Source organism: Calypte anna, chromosome 20 (genome assembly GCF_003957555.1).
Source record: "Calypte anna isolate BGI_N300 chromosome 20, bCalAnn1_v1.p, whole genome shotgun sequence".
NCBI lineage: Eukaryota > Metazoa > Chordata > Aves > Apodiformes > Trochilidae > Calypte > Calypte anna.
In genome coordinates, this window is record NC_044265.1 from 3,440,976 (window position 1) to 3,464,567 (window position 23,592).

A 23,592-nucleotide genomic window follows, 5' to 3' on the forward strand; every position below is an offset into this window, starting at 1 on the left:
AAAGAGGAAATGGCCTTAAGCTGTGCCAGAGGTGATTTAGATTGGATATTAGGAAAAATTTCTTCCCTGAAAGAGCTGTCAGGCCCTGGCCCAGATTGCCCAGGACAGGGGTGGAGTCCCCAACCCTGGAGGGATTTCAAAGCCCCGGAGATGTGGTGCTGAGGGACATGGGTTAGTGGTGGCTTTGGACGTGCTGGGTTAACGGTTTGACTCAAATCTTAAAGGCTCTTTTCCAACCCAAATGATTCCGTGATTTTAAGGCAACCTCCTTCGGGGGGGGTGGGCACCTGGGGCTGTGCAGGGGAAATGAACGATTCTCGGGACCGTCCTGTCTCGGGCGACACCAGGCACGGTGTTAGGGTGAGGGCTGGGGGTGGGTGGGTGCAGAGAAGACGTGACCAGGTCCCCGTCAGGGAGCGGGTGCCACAGCCGCTCTGCCGCTCGCCTGGCGACTGTCACAGCTTCGGGCAGGGGGCAGGAGGCTCCTGGTGGTCCCACTCTCCTCCTATGAGCGGGTCTCCAACGCCGCCGCCCCAAGGTGCACCGGCCCCGGCGCGGAACAATAGCGGCCCCGGCGCGGGGCGGTGCGGAGCGGGGCGGGCCGGGGGCTGCCGCCCGCCCCCCCGCCGCCGCCGCCGCCCGCCCCCTCCCCGCCCCCCGCGCCAGAGGCCCCGCCGCCGCCGCAGCCGGGTCCATGCCCGCTGGAGCCCCCGCCTGCCGCCGCCCGCAGCCCCGGCATGGACGTTCGGTTTTACCCCTCCGCCCCCCCCGCCGTGGGCTCCCTGCCCGGTGCCGACCCCACTTGCCTCGGCCCACTGGATTATTATCACTGCAACAAGGTACCGGGGGACGGGGGCGGCTGCCCGGGCTCCGCTCCTTGCGTCCCGCAACTTCTCCGCGGGAGGGGAGGTGGGGATGGAGAAGGGAGGAGGAGGGGAGGGTGTTGGGGGCAGGGGGGGGGAAAGGAAAAAAGAAAAGAAAGTGCCGTCGACTCCCGGCTTGTGCGGGAGGGAATTTTGAAAGTGGTGTGGAAGCGGAGCGGGAAGAGCCGTCGGGTCTCCGGGAGGAGCCCGAGCCTCGGGCCGGGCTGGGAGGGGAGCGCGGTGTGGGGAGCGTGGCTCCTCGGGGCTCTTCTTGCCTGGCTGCCTTTGGAACTGGGGGGGTGGGTGCGTTTATTTCCTATTTTTCCCTCCGGGAGCTTTCGGCACGGAGCAATATACGCGGGTTTGTTGGGGGTTTTTTTTGTTTGTTTTCTTTTTGTTGTTTGTGTGGCTCTTGTCGGGCACTTTTCTTGGTTTTTGCTCGCTGTGTTGTTTTGCACCTTCTTGCCCAGGCTGCCGGGCCGCCGGGCTGAGCTCGCTGGCACCTCCTGAGTCGGGGGCTCCGGTCCCCCCGGCACCCACCTGCCCCCCGCTTCCCCTTCCCACCCTGCCGCTCCTGGCCCCTATTCCCGGGGGAATGGGTGTCCCCCGGAGCTCCAGCACGGCGAGGAAAGCTCCCGGTAACCTACATAGCCCCCCCACCCCCTCCGACACCCGCTGCAGCTGCGGGGCGAAGCACCCTCCTCTTGTAAGGAGAGAGGCATCCGCAGGGGGAGGTTTGAGAGCGCTGGAGGTGCTGGGGAGAAATTTTCCTTCATCCCAGAGAAAGCGAAGCGAAGGATAGATGCTGTACTTAAGGGAGAAAGAGTTCTCCGCCGGTATTGCCTTCCTTGCCCGTAGGTAAACAGCGATGATGTTTCGGCAACAAAGCCAGAGGAAGCGGGGCCAGTGGGAGAGAGGGGAGGATCAGCGCGATAAGCTGCGAGACATAACCCTGACTGCATCCGTCTGGGCTAAATTCGGGTAATTGCATTGAAAAAAAACAAACGAAAAAAGTTAATAAAGGGAGAAGAGGTTTTCCTGGCTTGTGAGTGCAGCTCAGGGTGCCCTCGGCTCTGCTTGCTGTGTGATGTTTCGGGATCAAACTCTTGAGAAACGAGGGAAGTGAAACCTGCATGGCTTCCCTGGTGCAAATTAATCTTTATGTATCAACATATGTATTTAACTGTTCTCTGTCACTTGGGCTATTTATCTCTTTCTATTAACTGGTGGCAAACCTAATAGTTCTCATTAATTTTGCGGTGCCTGATTATGCTGAAAGGAAACAACCGAAATTGATTTCTCCTGTATCTGCACCCTGCTAGTTTCAAACTGTTTTATTAGCTTTGCCGTTGCTCTTAAAATGCTAAATATGCTCTTAAAATACTAACGAGAGATGGGTCACCTGGGAGCAGATCATCCCTGCTGCTGAAACAGCAGCCAATAAACTGTGCAAAAGCTGAAAGTCTGGGCTCATGTGAGTGTGGGGAGCTGCAGCTCCCTCCAGATCCTGCTGCCTCTAGGAGCTCGGTTGGACCAAGAAGTTGTCAGATGTGAACATGATTTAGTTTGCCTTCCAGTTTACTGTGGGGGAGCTGGGGCTCTCAGCCATGCACCCAGCACTGCCCTGAAGCTTCGTGGTCCCAGCATCGCCCACCCGAGGCTTGGGGCGCGTGGGGCCCCACGCCTGCAGCTCATCGTGGCCTGAATCCCTGAGATTAGTCCCGGATTAGGCGCTGGCGATTGATCCGCAGGTCCTTGCAGCAGCACGGAGCAGGAGGATGGAAGGAATTGCTTCTTCAGGGGCTCTGGAAAGCGCAGCCCTGGGGGACGAGTGGGTTTGTTTAGGTGCTGGTAGATGGGACAGCGGAGAGGAGCACCCCAGGTGCTGACCACTGCCACCAGATGCTGCTGTTGTCACTGTGACCGAAGATCTTAAGGCAGCAGGAGGAAGAAAGGAAGTGACTTGCCCTTTTCTGATATTCAGGGCTCTTTCCCGCCCCCCCTCCCCCCCATCTTTTCTTTTCTGAGTTATCAAATGTCATTTGCTTATGCACAGCAGTGCACGTTTGTCTGCAGGATGAGGCTGCTGGAATGAAGCCAGAGATGGAAGAGGTTGACTTTGTCTTCCTGGCCGAGCTCAGGTGAAACTTCAGCGTCAAAAAGCAGGGTCTGGTGTGGAGTTATCAACTTGTGCCTTTGCTTCAGAGAGCTTCTCCAGCTGGTGTGGGGTGGTGTATGACTGAGGCTCACCCCCATCGTGCTGTTACTGTGTCTGAGCATTCCTGCTTCTCAGATCCACATGGGACCCTCTGGGAAACTCCAGAAACTCCCACCAGTCCCAACCCCATTGCTGGTGGCTCAGCCCAGGGCCAGGCTAAGACCAGTGTCTGCCTCAAACATTTCTACTTTCAAAGGCTACAGAGGAGGGTAGAGTGAGCTGGAAAACTCGGAAATTCTCCGGCTATGGCATCCAGGAATCCATCTGAAATCCAGCTCTGAGAGAACATGGGCAGGGAGCTCTTACAGGCTCTTTGCTGTCCTCCTCTTTGAGTTTCTGGAGGGGCTTTGAAGCCCTTTGATTTAAAGGGCTCATTTTGTTCAGGTTCAGCTTTTTTTCTTTTTTTCTTTTTTCTTTTTTTTTTTTTTTCCCAAAGGGCTGCCTTGTTTATTTATTAATTTGGGGAGGAGGGGAGAGGCAGGGAAGCTGGGAAGGAGTGTGCAGTGTCACTGTGCATAAAAAACAACTGTGAGCACGGCAGATCTCTGCCCACTCACTGAGGAGATGGGAGCCATCCCAGTATCATGCTTGGTAAGTGCACAAACCAATTCCATTAACATTTCAGGATGCTCTGGGCTGGAGTGCATCTCCCTGGCGTGCTGCAGGAAGCCCTGGTTTCACTTTGCAGCTACCCAGATGCCTGTCTTCTCTCAGCCTTTCCATTTTTAAAAGATCAAGGTGTGTTTAGAGGGCTAATGAAATCGGAGCCTACGTTCAGCTGAGGCCTCCTGGAAAGGGAAGGATTTGCACCATTTCTTCCCAAGCATCCCAGTTTTCCCTTGAAGGGCTGGTTTCCAGAGGGACTGGTGGTGGGGATGAGGGGCTGGATACCCATGGGTGGAGAACAGCAGGCAGGGTGAGAAGGAGCCTTCCCCTCTTCTAATGGTTTTGGTGAGGAGTTTTTTTGCATTGAGCACCCTGATGGCTTCCCAGGTAAAGCAGTCCCCATCTCAGGTGGTCCCATCTGGAGCTGCTTCCCACGGCAGCTGTAAAGAGGAGCCAGCCCCAAATTCCCAGTTTCCAGGGAGCTGCGTCTTGCATCCTGGAGGACTGATGCTCCTTGGTAGGATTTTTTAGGGTTGTGCTGGACTTAGCCCAAGGTACAATGGTGATATGGAGTGACACCTTCTTGGAGCCACCTAAAAGCCTCCCCAGGGCACCCTGCAACAAGGCTTCCTTATGCTGGGGTGCTAGACCCTTGCTTCCTTCCCATGGGCTGTGTCCAGGACCTGCTTCATCACTGGGTGTGCAGAGAAGAAACCTCTCCTGGGCATTAGGTCCTGTCTGCAGGAACTGGGGGGTTAGGCTGGAAGTGGCACAACCTCTGCAAGGAGACCTCCAAACTGTGACACCCATCTCTGCCATCGGGCACCTGAGCCCTGCTGAAGGGAGCACCTGCCTCTGTTTTGGATTCCTCTCTTAAATCTGGGTCTAAAGCATCTTTTTCTATCCCCTCTGGCCTTTTTCTTGGGGTGTTGGTACCTGCCTGGGCAAGAGGAGCTTTCCTGGTGTTTGATGGTGTTACCAGAGAGCAAATTCCTGCATTGTCAAGGGTTTATTGGTTGGGGTTGGGATTTTTTTGTCCCTCCAATTGCTTTGTGAAAATGTCGGGATTTTTACCACTTAAACTCTGTTTCCCAATAAGTAAACCTTGGAAAAAAAGTTCAGAAACAGAGGGACTTGTTCTGCTTCTAGCAGAGTTTTAGCAGCAGGACCTGGTGTGCTGGCTGATACACCAGTGTGGAAAGGTTTTCCCAGATCTTAAATTGTGTGAGTCAATGAAGCACAGGAGGGAGTTTTTCCTCCTTAGCCCAAGAAAAATTGATTTATCATTTTTTTTATGCCTAGGGGACAGGACTCCTGCCTGAGCATGGTTCCAGGTGCTCATTCAGGCAGTGTATGTGGGGGTGCAGGAGGAGTCATCCTGCTCCTCACTCCCAAGGAGCAGAAATAAATTGAAATATAAATCCTTCTTGGCTGTTTCTGGTGTTTTGGTGCTTAGACTCGGGTAGCACATTGCCTCATTTCCACGCAGGGCAGTGATTGATAGGGAGGAAGAGGAGAACCCAGCCTGGGAATACCTAATCCTTGCAGATTGTCACTTCTGTGACACTGGGAGTGCCTGTGGTCCTTGGGGACCTTGGTTTTCCCATTGAGATTCCTACTGGGGAGCCCTGCTAACCCTGTGGCATTTCTGTGTGATTCAGCAGCTCCACCAAACCTTCTCCCAAACCTTTCTATTGGGGCTTTGTGGCTTTGCAATCTCCAGACACGCCCTGTGCCTTGCCTTTTAGGCTGATAAATTGACAAAAACTATTTGGCCAGTTACAGCATCATAAATTATGGATAATTAAAATCTGATAGTCATGAGATGGGTATTAATCTGCAACTGATGCTCTCTTCTTCTTTCAAGAATCCTTCAGAAAAAGGGGTCTGGTGTAAGGTTGGTGTAAGCCTGGGTTGGTGTAGGAAAGGCATTTCTGTGGAACGTTCTGTTTTGCTTTGACTTTTACCATAAATTGTACATTGCAATGATAAACATGGTCCCTTTTTTATCCTTCCAGAATTGCTTTGCCATTCTGGAAGATAAAATATATATATTCTTTTCCTTTCTACTTTCTAAGCCAACTCTGTTTTGAAGTAGCATAAATCTTTCTTTGGAGATGGAGGATTTTGGATGAAGAACAAAGTCCAGCAAATTTTTAATTCAGGGCCCATTTTATTCTCATTTGGCAGGCAGCTCTCGTTGATTTGCAAATGTGGTTTAATTTTTTTTTTTTTTTTTTTTTTTTTTGGGCCCTGGTTATGGGCAAGGGCTTCTGCCTCTGTAAAGCCTTAGAGTTATTCAGTGGGACAGCTCTGTGTCCGCCAGAACCATCTCTGATGGGCTGCATGGGAGAAAGCTTTTGAAGCTCCCTTTTGCCTTGGGCTTTAAGTCAGAGGTTTGAAGCTAAATAATGACTGTTCATCCATTCATAGAAATTGTTGTTCTGCCTGTATGCTCAGAGGGAAGGTTTTAATCTGGTGTTTGGGGAACAATAGGAGATACTAAGTGTTTGTTTGGGTTTGTTCTGAATAACCTTGTCAAGGGCTTGATCCATGTGAGTCCCCATAGTGGAGGAGGCATTGACAGACAAAAACTTGGGAGCCAAATTTTGCAACTTTCCTTGTTTTATTTATGGGGCTTCAAATCCATGATAAACATTGCCCTGTAAAATCAGGGCTCCAAACCCCATTGCAACCGTAACCATGGGGTAAATCCAGGAACAGCTTTGGACTTACAACTCTGAGCCTGCAACAAGCCCTGGCATCAGTTTATGCATCCATAAAGCAGAAAACGTTTTGTTGATAGTTGTGTTTTGCTTGTAACAGCATCTCTAGTTCCCACAGGGCACGGCTGCTGCTGGTAGGGATGGCACCTCTAACCCTTGCAGAGCTCCTTTGGGGCCCTACTCTTGCTCGCTGGGAGAAGGGGCACTGCTGGCTCCTTGCCCAGTGGTTGTTGTCACCAGTGTGGTATTTCTGTGGCATAGGAATAATATAGAAAAACCACCCTCTCTTTTCTTTCTGCCTTCACTTTGCATCTCCATGATGCTGGGAGTGAGGACCAGGCTCCAGCAGGAGTGAGCTGGGGTGTGACCATCATCCCCTCCAGGTGCATTATTTTCCCCTATTACCTTTTATGCTCATTCACTGCTTTTTATTTTGTTTTTTTTTACAAAACGAGCTCTAAATGCTTTTACCATAAGCTGGGTTATATCTTTCAGTATAAATGAGGCATATAATTGTGTTTTCCTAACAATCTTACATTAAAAATAAGTTCCTGTGCTGCTAATGTGTTTTCCTTGACAATTTTCCATCCAGCAAATGCAGTCTGAAGCAGTCAGTGTGTTCTGCCTCTTCTTGATATTTTATTCTGCTTTTCTGAAGTCAGGGTAAGGTGTGAGTGTGATTCCAGCTTTGATACCATTAACTAACTCCTAATTGGAGGTTTGAGCTCTGGTGTTCCACCTCTGTGATTTTACACACATTTTCATACAATTAAAGCTTCTACCTGGGGGTGCACAGTTCAGCTGCGAGGGGGTGGGGAGAAATCTCCCAACAAAACTTACTGAAATGAGCACAAAAAAAAAAAAAAAAAAAAAAAAAAAGAAAGAAAAAAAGGAAGTGATTGAAACGGGTATGAAATTGCCTGGGTTTGTAGTTATATTACCAGATTTAAATATTTTAATCAACTGCACCACCCCCCCTCCCATTCTTCTTTCTGTTATTTCCCTCTGGTGGATTTGTTCTGATGGATGCCATTTCTTCCTTGAAAAATGGCATCAGCTGCCACCTCCCCTGCGGGCAAAATCTTTGCCTTGTGCCACGGAATCTCTTCCACCCTCATCTTTTTGCAAAGCTGGGTTGACCTCTGCAGATACAATTAATTCTCTTCCTGACAACTGTGTGATTTTGGTGCAGCTCAGTGGTGAATGGAACTGTTTGGTAAATGTTAAATTAGGGCCCTGGACTAAGGAAATGTTATTATGGGAAGATTATTTGTGCTGGGTGCTGCCAGGGCTGCTGAGGAACCTTATCTGCAGAAATTGGGTGTCTCTTGGTCTGAGGCAGTTTCTTGACCTCTAATTATAGCCTGGACACAGGAGACTGGATTGCATAATCATATGAAATGTAGATTTTTTTTTTTTATTATTATTTTTTAATTTCTTTTAAGGACCCAGCCTCTAGATCTCATGGTAATTTAATTTTTTTTTCTATTTCTGTGTTTCTGTCTCATAACCTAGGGAAAGAGGAGGAAGAGGGCAGCAGTATGAGGCCCTGCTCCTGTGTGGGGTGGATGGGAAAACTCTGCTTGGAGCCTCCCCATTCCCAGTGTCCACCAGCCTCCACCCTGCACAGCTCCAAGGAGTGAGCACTGGCTGTGCTGACCTGTGCCACCCTCCCCTCTGGTGACATCCACCACCCTCTCTGTCACCCAGAGTCCATTTCCCCCAGGACCAGGCTGTTGATGCTCTGTGGATCCTGTTCCACCTTGGTAGTGGCAAGGAGGACATTTTTTTATTGGATTAGCTGGATCACATTAGCAGGTTTTCCTTCCCACAAAACCCCCCTGTGACTCAAGAGTTTCCAGTCCCATCTGGACTCACCAGGGAGGTTCTGTCCCCTTTCTCCCCAGCTGTCTGCCTGCACCCCTCACTCCTCGTGCTCTTGGCTTTAGAGCAGAACATCATCTTCATCTCCCTCTTCATCTTCTTTTCCCTGTGGCATGGAGCTTTCCCTTGGCTGGAGTCAGGGCTGGGGTACAGTGGTTCTTGTGCCTCTGCCATTTATCCTCCACAGGATCTGGCCTAGGGCTCCATCTCCAGAAGCAGCAGGTCATTTTGGGGTATTCCAGGCATTTGGGGGATGTTTTATGAACAATTTGAGCTGTTCCAAGCACTGAGCATCCATTGCAGGAGACACAGGTACCTGGAGAGGTGGAAGCAGAGCCCAAGGCACCCAGAAAGGTTTTTCTCTTCCAAAGATGTGAATCTTCACATTTATATCTAGGATGAGTTTCATCTTCCCAGTGTGATTTACACAGCAGTTCACTCCCTGAGTGTCTTTTCCCTCTCCCTGGGAAGGTGATGGGGTTGTACAACTCATGAATAGTCATTGAGCCATTAGAAAAAAACTCAAGTGCAGCAGTTTTTATGTGAAGGACAACCCTGCAAAGTGTTGGAGATGGGGCAGGTGGTAGTCACAGAGAGCTTGGCCTGTCCAGACCTGGTGGACACCAGCCTTGCTCCCAGCAGGGTCCAGGTTGAGCTTTTTCAGAAGCTGATCCATGAGTGATGAGCTGTTTCATTCCACCTCAACCATCATCTGTCCTTTGCACCATGGGGAGGATACTCCAGGGCCCTAGGGACCATTACAGGGGACCTCAGGTCCATTATAGGGGACCATTATTGGGACCTGCCCAGGGTTGGTTTCTCCATGCTGTGTGCTGCTGCACCCAGAGGGAGGTTTGTGGTCTTCAGGGTTCCCCAATTTGCCTCCACTTGTTGGCTTTGAATGGAAAGACTTTGTTTTATTGCTTACAGTTACTGAACCCTAAAATAAAGGGGGTTTGTGTATCAAAACAATAGCAGTTTAGATCCACTCCATGTTTCTCATTTTTCCTGGGTGCTTCTTTGATCAGTGGGTGCTCATAGGCTTGAGCTGTGCCTGCCACAGGAGAATGATGTGTTTTTAGGGAAATGGGTTTGTGTTTTTAGGGAACTGGATTTCTAGTCCCTGGTGTCAGGAGATGGGCAGAGTGCCCCAGAGTCTTTAGCTAAAAGAAAAGCAACTTTGACAGTGTAGGAATTAAAATTTCTGAGAACTCATGAGGAAGTTTTATATGGAAATGCTTAATTGAATTACCTGGGTTTGTCCCAGCTTAGGCAGAGGGAGCAAAAAAAAAAAAAAAAAAAGGGGGTTTGGGTGTTATCTGGCAAAGAAAAAAGCAGAAATACTGGAGGAGGGGAAAATATGAAGCAGAGAATCTGGGGCTTGGCAAATATGTGTTCATCCTGATAGGATTCTGCTCTGTTTGTCCCTTTTAAACCCAGGGAGGCAACTCCCCCCAACCCTCCCATGTATTATCTTGTCTCTAAGCAGCCTTCAAAGGAGAAGAAGAATGTACTGTTAAAATATCAAACTTTGGGGAATGGCTGGCAGACTTTAGCACTGATAAGCATTGTTGATGGAAGATCAAACAGCCCTTGGAAGCAGCAGAGAAACCTTCCAACAAGTGCAGTGGATCTGGCCCTGCAGGCAGACAGGGAGGTCACCCAGGTTTTGCTCTCGGGATGTTTGGGAACCTGCAGCTGGAATTACAGTCTGGGTCCCTCTTCCCCAGACAGACCTTGGCGACGTGATGGTTTTCAACCTGATAGCTCTGTTCAAGCTGAGAACAACATCTATTCCATTGCCAAGAAAACCAGACTCATGTTTTCATTATTAGGTGGTCAGTTTAGAGTATTTTCTGGTTTTTTTCTCCCCCCTTAAGATAAAGAGGCTGTGAGTATTTTTTTTTTTCCTTCCCTTAAGATAAAGAGGCTGCTGAAGGGGCAAGACTGTGGGGTCATAAAGTGAGCTGAAGATTAGTGGAGTGTGTTTCTTAATTAATTGACAGCCTTTCTGTGTCAAGGTGGCAAATTAATTGTGGGTGGCTGTCTGTTTGCAGAGCAGAGAGTCCTGTCGTGGCTGTGCACGGGGAGTATTTATCTGTTGGATTATAATCAGAAATATATTTAATCAGTTTGGCCACTTCAGGAGTTGGGCTTTGAAGAGGAGAGAAAGCTTAATGAAAGTCTTTTTAGCTTCATAACCTTGCAGGCTTTTTAAGAAAGGTGGAGGGGATGTAGTGAGCTTCTTTCAGGGGAGGCCAGACCCTGCTGGAATAACCACCTGTAACCTCAGGTGCCTGTGACACCACGTTTGTGCCAGGACACAAATGAAACCAAAGCATGTTTAAAATCATGAAATAGCTGAGGCTGGAAGGCCCCTCTGGAAGTGTATTTAAAGGAATTCCAATAGCACCTTCTGGGTGCAGGAGGGAAAAATATCAATGTACAGCCCACAAGCTGTGGGTTTTCTGCTCTGATCCATCATGAGTCTCGGTGGTGATGGCTGCAATCAAATGCTAAATAGGAAGTTTGTAATAAAAAGGGCTTTAGGTAGAATTAATAATACGTGAAGTGCCTCATCCCTTGGAAAACATGCAGTATTGACAGAGGTTTAGAAACATGTCCTGTAGGAGCAAGGATCCAGATTGCAAGCTCCAGAGCTGGCCCTGCATCCTTTCCCTGCTCACATTTCTGGTCCTGTCGGAGTGCAGGGTTTCATTTCTTTCATTTAATTTCTCTTTTCCTTTTTTTTAATTTTTTGGCTGGAAAAGGTCACAGTGTGAAAGTATGAGAGAAAATTAGTGAAAAGCTGGAAACAAGGGAACAAGGGCAGCTTCCTACAAAATCATTATCTGCTTCTTCAGCTCTGGCACTGTCCTGGTACCACCCCACGCATCAGGCTCCCCTGCTTGGGGCTGTGCTGGAGACACCCCAGGTCCCTTTGGAGCACTCCTGCTGTGTCCAGCAGGACCCAAAGCCTGTACCCATGTTGATGCTGACAGTAGCTAAGGTCTAACTTTCTGAACATGAGGTCCTGCTCACTGAACTAGTGTGGCAGAGAAGATCGTGCCCCATTTCAGGTGCATTGGTAGGATCTAAATGTAAAGATGTGATATCAGAGTAGGATGCTTGTGTAACGAGCAAATCCAGGGTTATAATCGAAACTTATTTCTGACTTAGGCCAAGTTAGATTCACTTCAGGTCCTTCTGTCTGGAGCTCTTCTCCACAGGAGCTCTATGTGAAGCCACACTTTCTATTTTCAGGAAATTTCATTTCAGGAAAATTTCCGTGGTTTCCTTTTTCAGGAAAGCACTGCTCAAAGTTCATTGGCAAATATGGGTTTCAGCTACCTCTTTTCTTGCACAATTGTCTTGTGATGTACTAAAGCTCCAATGGAGCTTCTCGTTTGCCCTCCAAGCTGCAAAACTTGGGCAGCTCAAAGACAGGAAGAAGAGCTTGCTGCTGCATCTGGGGCTTTACCTGTGTCTCTGTCCTTGTGCCAGGAGCAGGGGTGGTGCCAGCTATGATGGAATCCTCTGCTTGGTAAAAAAAAAAAGGTTTTGAGAGCAGGCTCCTTCTTAGCACAGGTACAGCAGGGGGGCTGCAGGACCCAGAGGGTTCTGAAGAGCTGATGTGGCTCTTCCCACCACTAGGTCACCAGGATGGAGTGCTGGGTGACCAGATGTCCTCAGATGCTGCAAAATAGGGCTGGTGGCTGCTGTCCTGCTCTCTGTCTGTGGGTGTGCACATCACAACAGTCTGGCATCCCACAGACAGTGGGATGAGGGCTACCTGGGCCACCTGAAACTGGTGGCCTCATCCCTTTAGCCAGAGCCACTGGTGAGGCCAAAGAGGTTGAGATCCAGCTGCCTTTGGGGTTTCTGTTGTGTTTGTTTGGGGTTAAACACGACCTCCAGTACTAGTGACCCAGCAACATCCAGACTGAATTGGCTTTAAAGTGGCACCATGAAATTGGTTTGATTAAACATTTTTGATGGGGATGCAGGTCACTGCTGGTCCCTTGCCCAACACTGGGCTCCAAGGGGTGGGTTAGCCAAGGCTACCAGTGCCTTGGAGCCCTGCCCAGCCATCACTGAGCTCTGAAATCAGTGTTCCCAGGGCTGGAGGCAGCTGGGCAAGGAGCTGCCCAGACATCACCACTTGGAGCCCTGGGCTTTCCCTCTGCTGTGTTTAGGAGTCCTGGGCTTGGCTGGAGCACCTTGGCACAGCAGAGAGCTTCATCTGATGGGAGTGGAGAGGAGGGGAATAAGGAGAACAGAATTCCCTGTTCATCTCAGCTTCCATTCAGGTTTCATTTCTCCTTGGGGAGGTTTCCTCTCTTCCTCCCTGTTGCCCAAGTGTTGCTTCTGTTCCATTTATTTATTTTTCTCTTTAGCCTGGGGGCTGCTGCTCAAGGTGTCTCTTTGCTCCACCAGCTGTTCCTGATCCTTCCTTTCCCTTGCTAATACCACTTGTTCCTGCCAAATTCATTGTGGAGATGTAAAGAAAACCTAGAATGACACTCTAAAGCTTTTCCCAGTGCTGGCTCCTCTGCCACCAGACAGGATTCCCCCAGGTATGGGTTGCTGCTGGTCACAACATCCCCAGCATCATATTGCTGCTGCTGGGTTTAATGGGAGGCATGAAAACAGCCTGGAAGGGCTCAGGACTGGGATTTACACTGCTTGTGGAGCGTGGGATCTGCAGAGCAAAGTGGGGTTTCTGGCTCCTGTGCTTCTCCTCTTGGGTTTGCAGCAGCATTGGTGGATGTAGAGCACATGCCAGTGTCTGAGAGGGCTCCAGTAAAGCTGAGGAGGGGCTTTTTACATGGGGGTTTAGTGATAGGACAGGGGGGGGAAAAGTCTTAAGCTGAAAAAAGGAAGATTTAGGTTGGATATTAGGAAGAAATTCTTTGCTGTGAGGGTGCTGAGCCCCTGGCCCAGGTTTCCCAGAGAAGCTGTGGCTGCCCCATCCCTGGCAGTGTTCCAGCCCAGGTTGGATGGGACTTGAAGCAACCTGGGCTGGTTGGAGGCGTCCCTGCCCATGGCACAGGGTTGGGACTGGATGAGCTTTCAAGTCCCTTCCAACCCAAACCAGTCTGGGGTTTCATGCTGTGTGTGCACTTCCATGCTAGCCCAAGGAGGGGCAGATGCTGCATCTCCATCCCATCAGTCCAGGGCAAAGTTTGCCTGTGCAGTCCCTGTGCTCTCTGCCAGCCAGCTGGAGGGATTTGAGCTCCTGGAGTATATTCATGGAGATCCTGTGTTCCTGCAGAGGCTGCTGGATGGGCATCTCTTTGACAGACAGTGTGGCCCCCCCTCTGAAGTGTGCACACTCTCAGTGTCAACCAATTGTTTCCAGAAAGTGATATTAGCAAAGATCTTAAAGAATTTCCAAGTGCTGCTTAATGTGATCTGGCAGCCAGAGTTGCTTCAAAAAAACCTCACAAACCAAACAAAAGACAAGAGAGGAGTCCACTATTGCTCTGTGTCCAGCCTCTTCCCCATGTACTCCACTAGTTTAGAGAGATTAAAAAGAGATTAAACCCTGCTGAGCTGGCAGGTGATGCTGATGAATGTTTGGAAGGAGTTAGGGTAAATCCATTCCTCTCCTGATTTAGCTCAAGACTTGAATTCATTGATAGTATCTGCCAACTTCTGATACCTCCTCTGAGCTGGTGAATCTGCAGAGGTGTAAATGTAGGCAGAGCTGGCAGCCTCCAGCAGCTGTTGGGACTTTCTGGAATATCTACATCCATCCTATGGAACAAGCAGAGGGATGGTGAGACTCCAGAGCATGCTCCTCTAAGGTACCCTAGCATCAAAAAGATGTTTTCAGAGGAATGTTGAGAACTGCAGTGCTGTCATTTGGGCGGAGGACCAGTGCTGTGACTTGCACCAGTGATGCCCTGTGCTGGGCATCCTGCTGGGGCTGCAGGAGAGAGGTGGCTCTGCAGCAGCTCCAGGGATATCATCAGCTTAAGGTTTTTCAACAGCACCAAGCAATTGTCCTGGTGGGGGTTTCTTCTCTGTATTACCCATAGTCAAATGAAGTTTTGAGGACCAGAAAGCCCTGTTGGAGCACAGGGGATGCAGTGCTAGAGCCTGCATCCCAGAAGAGCTTTATAAACTGGTGTTCAGTGGAGTGTTTGGCTCCTGGAGATCTGCACTGCCCATGTCATCCACAGGAGATGAAGAGGCAGAGAGAGAGAAAAGCTTTGTGCAAAGTGACTTTGACTTCTGGGGCCTTTGGAGAAGAGTTTGCCTGCAGCCCTGCTTGGAGCCCTCACCTTGGGAGTGCTGCAGAGCAGCTCAGCCACCTCAGGATTTCACACCACTTGCAGCCCACCTTGGCTCTGAGTTTAAAAACCATCAGAGTAGTGACAGTGGCAGCTTTGGGATGCTTCAGAGGAGGTGAGCCTGTCTACAGCAGGTATCTTGGTGCTGCTCAGCAAAGCTGACATTAAGAGTCCCCTGGACACATGTAGAGTTGGAGAACTTTCTGACCAACAGCTGGGTTTGGAAGCCTGGGAAACCTCTGAGCATGGGGGAGCCACCAGATTGAAGGCAATTGCTTAATAGGTCTCTGGTAACTCAGGAGGGGCAGGAGCTGGGGTGGGCCTGATGCTTCTGCTTCTTTTGGAGCCCGTGTGGGCCAAGAGGATCCAGGGAGCATTGGCTGCTGCTCCTCCACTCTCTGCAATTTGAGGATCTGGGGAAGGAGAGTGCTGGGAATGCTGGCTTGGGGCAATTGTCCTTATCCTGAGTGTCAGCTGGGGCTCCAGGCTGTGTAAAACCAGAGTTGGTGATGGTCTGAAGGAGCAGCCTGGTAGCATGGATGAGCCCAGGAGCAGGGTGTAGTGAAATGAGGCAACCAGGTGCCACTAATTACCAGGCAGTGGGCATGAGCTTGTGTTAAGCCCACCTGTGCCTGATTAGGGCGGGCCCCAACTGCGCATGAGCAGGATTAGGGGGCCAATAAAAGGTGAGGCTTGAAGCACAGGCTCAGCTCACTCCTGAGCTAGCCAGCAGAGAGGTTAGCTGCTCTCGGAGCAATAGCACCAATCCAGGCTAATCAATCCTGAGGGCTATAGACTCAGAGCACTATTTGTGAGTTTCTGCTGGAACACCTGGTTGGACCTTGGAGCGTCGTACCCTAAGAGAGGTTCGTCTTGCAACACACTGGGATGAGTTGGGGTCTCGTGGGATATTTTGGGAATCCCCAGTTGTGGCTTCTGAGCCCTCGTGATGACTTTGGGGTCCCTTAACACAAGCTCATGCCTACTACCTGGTAATTCATGGCACCTGGTTGTCTCATTTCACTACAGCAGGGTTTCTCCCTGGGGAGCAGATCTGTTTGCTTCCTCCACATGGCTTTGGATTCCTACAACTAGACCAGCAAACACAGACCCATTGTGGGTGCTGGTGGGATGGGAGGGAAGGATGAAACCCAGTGGTAAGTCACAGGAAAGTAGGAACACTTTCAAGAATGTTAATGCTTGTGAATAATTTAGAAACATCATATTTCAATGGGTAATTGGAATGATGCTTCTCTAGAAAGCTCGGGGAAAGAGGGTTTGAAATTATAGCTATGGAACAGAGGTGCCTTGACTGGCATTGAGTAAGAGGATTTTGAGGGAAGTGTTTTCCAATTTCTTTCTGGTGTTGCTGCCACAAACTGGTGTTTGCCAGCCCATGTATCTCCTTCAGGAGGAGCAAAACATTGAATTTATCCCATGGTGCATGGGAATATCTTGTGTTTGTGCTGGTGGTAGTTTGTTTAAAATAAAGTTATCTTTGCATCTGCTTTAGTTGAACTCCAAGCAGGAGAACAATGGCTGCTGTAATGTCTCTCTTAGCAGGATATTGTTTTAAAGCACCTTGGGGTTACATTAGCTGAGTGCAAAATGAATTCCTTCTCTGGACAAAATAAACCCCAGCAGGGCAGGATGCTGGGAGCTGGCAGCTTAATGTGGGGATGTGTGTTACAGGCAGGTCTCCAGGGGATGGTGCTGGGTGTAATTCCTTGTGCTCCTTCTCCCTTCACTCACCTTCATTGAACCAGCATCTTGCCCCAGCAAACCAGGTGAAGTGTTTACAGATGAAACTGGGAGGCATTGGAGAGGGTGGAGGTGGTTGGAGGCAGCAGTGCTAACGGGGGGGTGGAGGGAGCCAAGAAAGTTGTAAATCATAGAATCGTAGATTCATGAAGGTTGGAAAAGACTTCCAAGGTCATCAGGTCCAACCATCAACCAACCTATCACCACTGTGCTCACCAAAATGTCATCAAGGGACATGTCCACGTGTGTTTTAAATCCTTCCAGGGATGGTGATCCCACTGGTGCCCTGGGCAGCCTCTTCCAATGCCTGACTACTCTGTCAGGGAAGAAGTTGTTCCCTGTATCAAATCTAAACCTCCCCTGGTAACTTGAGGCCATTTCTTCTCATCCTGTGATTTGTGACCTGGGAGAAGAGACTGATGCCACCCTACCCCCTGGCTCCAGCCTCCTCTCAGGGGGTTGCAGAGATCCAGAAGGTCTCCCCTCAGCCTCCAGGCTGAACACCCCAACTCCCTCAGCCCCTCCTGCTCAGACTTGTGCTCCAGACCCTTCCCCAGCTCTGTTGCCCTTCTCTGCAAACACTCCAAGCCCCTCAATGTCCTTCTTGTCCTGAGGGGTATGTTTTAAACACAGCCTCCCCATCTCTCAGCACATGAGTAGGAAGACTTGGGTGAAATATCTTTTATTTTCTGATCTGAACACAAACTTAGATTTGTGTACTGGGGGGGGTTGTTCCTGTTTGTTACTGTTTTTTTTTCTCCTGCCTATCCCCAAGTGTGCCAGCACATCCTGGGGTGCAGCAGAAGGATGCATGAGCTCTATATGTGTGTGAGCAGTGACACACGTGGCTCTTGCTTGCATGAGCTGCAGCCCATCTGCATGTGTGGCACAAGAGGTTTCTGAGCACGTGGGGAGAAGCTGTGTCCCAGAGCTTGTTCAACACACACAGAGGGAGCTGAGGCTGCTGAGAACTTGGCACAGGTTGGTTTTCAAGCAGGTCTGGCATGATTCAATAGAGCAAATATTAGGAGAACAACATCTGGCAGCTCCACTGTCTACATGTCCGTTGCAAACAGGTTTTTGATTTGTGTCTTTTTTTTTTTTCCAGACCTATGTAAACATTGGGTTTAGTCACATAATAGTGGGGTAAGAGACTTGTGCAGTCAAGGCCACCTGCTTGCCTCTTTTCCTTTCACCTAAAATAATGAGGATGTGCATTTGGTTGGTTTTATTTCCAGTGCACTAAGTGGCACCTTAAAAGCTTCTAAATGCAGAAGAAAGAGAAGTGAAGGTCTCTTTCTGCATGGGTGGCAATGCTTGGATTTTAAGCCTAATGTTGAAGTTAATTCCTTATTCCAAAATTGTCAAACACAGGTGGGGATGGCTGATATATCCTGCTGGAGGGCTTAGTTCCCAGCTGTGGAGGGAGAGGGTTGTCTGTGTAGGTTGTGTGGGACACGTTGGTGGTGCTGGTCTGGGCTCTGGAGCTCCTACAACCTCCCCTGGGTTGCAGGTTCCCAGGATGTGGCAATGTCCCTTCTCTGTCCAAGAAGTAAAATGGAGCTCAAAGTTGGTGTGAAAGCGTGAAGCTACTGGTGGTGACAGTGCTGTGCAAGCTCCAGCCCATGGAGTTTGGGATCCTGTGGTAGGGATGTGCCAGCAGGTACAGACCTCCCAGCTGCTTTGCAGGCAAGTGAGGAGTCCTGGTTTTGTGTGAGCAGAGGGGACAAATGAGCTCTGTTGGCTTCCTCTGTGGCTAATGTGGGTCCAAGACTTTTTTTAAACTTCAGCAACTGCAAAAATTGGGTTTGGGTGCTGGAACTACGTGTGGTCCTGCAGAGTTTTGAGGCCCTGGCAAAGTGGAGGGTATGGAACAAACACCTGGATGTCCCTGAGAAAATAGCAAAGGTGGACTAAGAGTGTGCATATGTGTGCATAGGAGGGAGAGAAGAATGATATTGCTGCCAGAGAATTTCTTGTCAGTGTTGGTTTTTTAGCTGAATCTCATTGCTGGAAGTTCTACATTACCAACAGATTTTTCTGTTGCATTGTGCTGGTGTCATTCAGAGGATCACAAAGGGGACCATCTCTGGACTACTCAAGAGCCCATTCCTCTGCCCCATTGAAACCTGATGGGGAATTCCTCCTTGGCACAGAGGGGGTGTACCTGGGCTCCATCCCCAGGGCTGTGCCTGGGTTGTCCTCAGTGATTTGCAGCCTCCTCTGATGCTTTAGGCTTTCTGTTGGCCTTGCATGGATCTTGGGCAGCAGTGTCAGGTGTGCATGGGAAAAGCAGCAGCTCCAATCTGCCCACGTTCATTAAATTCGGTATGAGCAGACTTAATTTAAAAGCAAAATAAATAAGTCGTGGAGCCCAAGAGATGGGTGAATTTAAGTGCTATTAAGAGGTTACTGGCACCTCACCTGGAGAGTATTTATTTACCAGCTTTAGTTTGATCCCTTTGCAGCTCCTACCACAGAGCCTTGATGATGGAGAGTGCTCCTCTCCACTGAGTCACTTTTGGTAGTGAATTAAATCATTATATTATTTTTTTCCCCTCCAGTATTCAGTGTTCTGAGCTCAGTTAGAATAGAAGCCTTTTCAAAACCATTCCTTTAATAAAGTATTTAGTTAATAGATGATGCATAGCTCACAAAGCTTGCAAGAATCTTGACACGGGGTATCATAATATTATGATATTTAGCAGCAAAACCTCCTGCATTATCAACTTACCTCTATAGCATGGAGGAGGCAACAGCTGAGGCATAAAAACTAATGCTTCAGTATGACAGAGCTAAAATTGAACTTGGCAATTACTGCGTGCATGATTCGCAGTATTGTGAAGTGAAGCTACTATATAAATCAGCTCCAGTAATCACAGGGTTTAAAATTAGTCAGTTACTATTAACTCTGCCAGTGTTAGCATATGCTGAAGAATTATAAAAGTGAAAGGTATGGAATATCTGAAGCCCAGGTTTAAAGTAAGCCAATTGAGCAAGCTCCCAGTGGGAGGATTTTAAGTTCATGCAGAAGTAAGGTTTTGGGTTCTCTGACAAAGGTTTGTGGAACACATTTAATTGCACATTGCAGTCTAATCTTTTGAATGCTTAACATCCTTTAGAAAGCACCTTTTCATGTTCCCAAGACTTTCACAGTTCACAGAGGGTAGAGTGATGATTGAATTTAATTTTTTTTCTCCCGTACAGATTTTTTTTTTCAGAGCAGCTCTATTCAAATAGTTTGCAGAGCTCTTCAATGCCAGGCGTAGAAAAAAAGGAAACAGCAGGATAATGTTTTAAAATCATTTTGGGGATGTGAAAGGCTGCTCAGAGCATAGCACAGAAATTAGCAACTGCTATGATTGCTGAATTTTTATTCAATGCAAAATGCATGGAATTTGGTGCTATGAAAAATGTGGGAGCCAAGTTGTTTAATAGGATCCTAAATAATGCAAGATGCACAAATATTTTATATGGGGCACAGAGCTGTGTGTTTCTGTCAGAGAGTGGGAGCTGGAAACAGCTCTGCTGGGATAGACGGTTGCTTTATTGCTTGATCCTTGCTCCTCCAGTTCCTGTTCATGTTTTCAACTTAGTTTTTGAAATAATTCTCTTCCAGTTCTGGTGATGGATGACTGTGTGGAGAGAGGGACATTTACAAGGGCCTGTAGTGATAGGGCAAGGGGTAATGGTTTTAAACTGGAAGAGGGGATTTAGGTTAGATATTAGGAAGAAATTCTTTGCCCAGGGTGCCCAGAGAAGCTGTGGCTGCCCCATCCCTGGCAGTGTTCCAGCCCAGGTTGGATGGGGCTTGAAGCAACCTGGGCTGGTGGGAGGTGTCCCTGCCCATGGCAGGGGGTTGGCACTGGATGGTCTTTCAGGTCCCTTCCAACCCAAACCAGCCTGGGATTCTGTGGCTGTGCATGGGTTCATCACCTCAGGAACTTTCAGAGAAGGGTGGGGAAGGCAGCAGGTTTGCTGTGGGGCTCAAACCCCTCACTCCAGACTCTCTGCATGGGCAGGACCCATTGCCCCACGTTTCCTTCAGTATTTGCAGAATATTTCAGAAGTCTCAGTCCCTGATTCCTCCCTCTCTCATCCCCTCTGGGCAAGGTGGGCTCTACTCTAAGAGAGTTTCCTAGCTGGATGCTGTTCCTGTTGGTGAATCTACAACCACCATAGGTCAAGTTAGGCCCCTACACTTTGCCCAGGCAGCTCCTGCAGGGTGGTTCCATCCCTCTCTTTTCTCTACCACGCCTGACCTTCAGATTCCACCATAAATCCCAACGACTCTAAAGGGATATCTTTTTCCCCTTTTGCCTCCTGTCCTATCTGTACAATGTGGTACAGTTACAGCCACGTCTGGTTCCAGAACAGGGAACCTGAGTCTTGTTTCTAGCTCCCATGAAGTGGAAACGTTGCAGCAAATCTGTGCTTTAGACTTTCTTTACTTTTAGTCCCCCCATGTGTCCTAATTATTTAGTGCAACTTGTTCAGCTGGTGTTTTAGAAGATGCTTGTGCTCTGGCAGGGAGAAGGATTCGGTGAGAGTGTCTTTTCTCTCTTTCTCTTTTTCTCCTCTTTCTCTCTCTTGCTTTTTAAAATAGATTTAAAAACTGCTTTGTGAATCAAAGCTCAGTACGGCCAGAGGGGGGGAATGGGAAAGTTAACACCCAGCAGTGTTTGGGTGCTGCCCCTGCTGTGGTTGGAGTTGGTCCCTGTGCTTTGAGATAAAGATTGAAGACTGTGAAGGTCACTGTGCACAGATGAGCCTATTTGCCATCATGTTGGGACTTCATATTTTGGAAATAAGCTCTGTTATTTGTCTCACTAGCAGCAAGGCGTTACCTTATCAGTCAGAGATAAACCTCGCTGTGTTCTGTTGTAGGAGTTTGAAATATATAATTTCCAATTGGCTGGTACAGGGTAAATTGCCTCCATTCTCTCTGCTAGTGACCTAAAGATTTGCAAAGAATTATCAGGACATTTAACACTCCCAGTGAAACTATATTTCTGTGGTTATGGAAATGAGCTACAAATGAAAGTCACAACTCAGAAAGCAGGAAACATGCCTGTAAGTGAGGAAAAAGCTGTCACTGGCATGGTGAAAGAGAGGTATAAATAGGGCATTGGGTTAGAAAGCAGGAAATCTGTGTGCTGTGGGTTCTACTTGGAATTTCTTCTGGTGACCCTAGATAAGACTGTTAACCCTTCTGGCTGCAGAGGGTTGTACGTGCTCTTTTATGGGCTCCATTTCTGGCCTTCAGGACTGTCTGCCCAAGGGAACTGTTTGAAAGTGCTCCATCAATCATGGTTGTGTGGTTTTTGTGCTGAGGAAGGATGACTTTACCAAAGAGACTGGATTTCTCAATATTTCCTGTAGAGAAGAACTCAGTCCTGTCCCCACACTGGGGAGGCTGGGAGTCACAGATAGGGTGGCAATTCCTCCTGGAGGTGGGCTTAGTGCAGTCTGTGACCACAGCTTTGTGTTCAGTTTTATTTTTATAGGGAAGGTAAAATAACAAAATTCAGGAAGGACTTTTTCTTATATCCATGATGTACCCAAGAAGACCCTTCCATGTGAGCTGGTGGTGCCTGTTGGTCCTTGCTCAAAGCCACAAGTGGAATGGCTCCAGTTGGGACACAAGGCTGTGTCCTGGCAGGCAAAACCTGACAGAAAAGGGCAAGTTTCTGCCTAAAACACACTCCAGTCTTTCAGCCTCCTCCCAGCAGAGCTGAGCATGCAGCATAGCAGCAAAACGGGGTCTGGTATTTGTCACAATAATTCTGTAGAGCTTTGTTCTAAGGTGTGTATTTTTTTGGATGGTATAGACCAGGCAGGGCAATAGGCAGGGGGAAACCATCGAGGTGGATGGTTACAATGGGTATAAACCAACATGATGCAGAGGGGATGCTGCCTCCTCTCCTCTCTGCCACCATCTGGAGGTGCCTTGGATGTGCTGTGTGGTCCTGTTTCTGGGGATGACCCGGCACTTCTCCACCAGCCAGAAGGGGGATGCAGCAATAGAGAAGAACCATCCCACTGTGGCCTTTAATAATTTAAAAGCCATTGTAACAAAACCAGTCCTGAGAGGAGGCCTGGTCTCTCTGACACTTTTGCTTTTGGTTCCTGGCATGGCAGCTCCAGAGAGCAAGTCAGGCAAGGGGGTCATGTGAGTCTTTAATAAAATGACAAATGGGTGTGATAGTTCTGACTATTACAAGTTATAAATTTGGCCTAGGGAGTTATTTCAGGCTTCTGCAGCCTAAAATCATCTCCCAGCCTGAAATCACATCTCAAGTAGCAGTAATAACCTCCAGTCTCTCAGATCCCTGTGTGCTCTATAATAAACAGGCAGTGACTTCCCCAAGCTGTCACCCTGATGGGGACACAGCCACTTTCCTGGAGTGCTGTCATGGAAGGGTGCTTGTCTCCTGGTAGGGATGCAGGAGCTGGGGTGTTTCTTGTACAAGCTCATGACTCTTTAAAAGCTAGTAGTAATAGTTTGGTTTGGCTGTGTTTGCTTTTTTTAAAAATTTTTTTTCTTGGCACTTTTCTTCTGAGGGTTGGAAAAAACTCACCCCAAACAGAAAAAGGTGATGGGTACTTCATACCTGGGCAGAGAGCATGGATTAGCTCTTGAAAGCTAAATATCCTTCAGAGGAAACTGTGAAGAAGTCACAGTTTTTTATTCTTTGATATCCCAAGTCCCCATGCACCATCTCCCTGTGCCCCTCAGTGCTTTGGTAGGGAAGCTCCTGGTGCTGAACCTCCAGCTGGCGATTCAGGGCAGGGAATGACTTTTCCACCTTTGACTGCAGCTTCAACCCCTAAAGCTGAAAGTATTCAGTAAAGATCTTGCCCTGTTTATGAGACCCTTTGCAGAAGCTGCAGCCCAGGTTGGTGGGGACAGAGCAGTGGCAACCCATGGTGAGCAGGAGCAGGATTTTTCTCTGGAGCACATGGACATTTGCTGAGTGGGCTGTGATCTGCTGTCCCTGCAGGTTGGTTGGTTTCCTGTGGTGTCTGTGTTGCTGGTGAGGCAGTGCCCTGAACCTCCTGTTTCTCCCAGGGCTGTTTGCATGGCAGGTGTTTGCTGTGATAAAATATTGACAGGGAGGAGGAAGGAAGGAAGGTTGGGTTCTCTGTCAGTTCCTATCTCTCATTATTTATCAGGTGGGGGGGTACAGAAAGAGCCACAGGTTAATTTTAAAATCCACCAGGATCGAGACAGA

General features: G+C 48.7%; 1 protein-coding gene across 1 annotated transcript in view; it reads left to right on the forward strand.

Annotated features, from left to right (window-relative positions):
* The first annotated feature begins 710 nt into the window (after nt 1-710).
* TOX2 (TOX high mobility group box family member 2) overlaps nt 711-23,592 on the forward strand; it is a 138,245-nt gene continuing 115,363 nt past the window's right edge. The window contains exon 1 of the mRNA XM_030463094.1: nt 711-839. Coding sequence (XP_030318954.1) covers nt 738-839 — 102 coding nt within the window. The 5' untranslated portion in view covers nt 711-737. The remainder of the gene's footprint in view (nt 840-23,592) is intronic.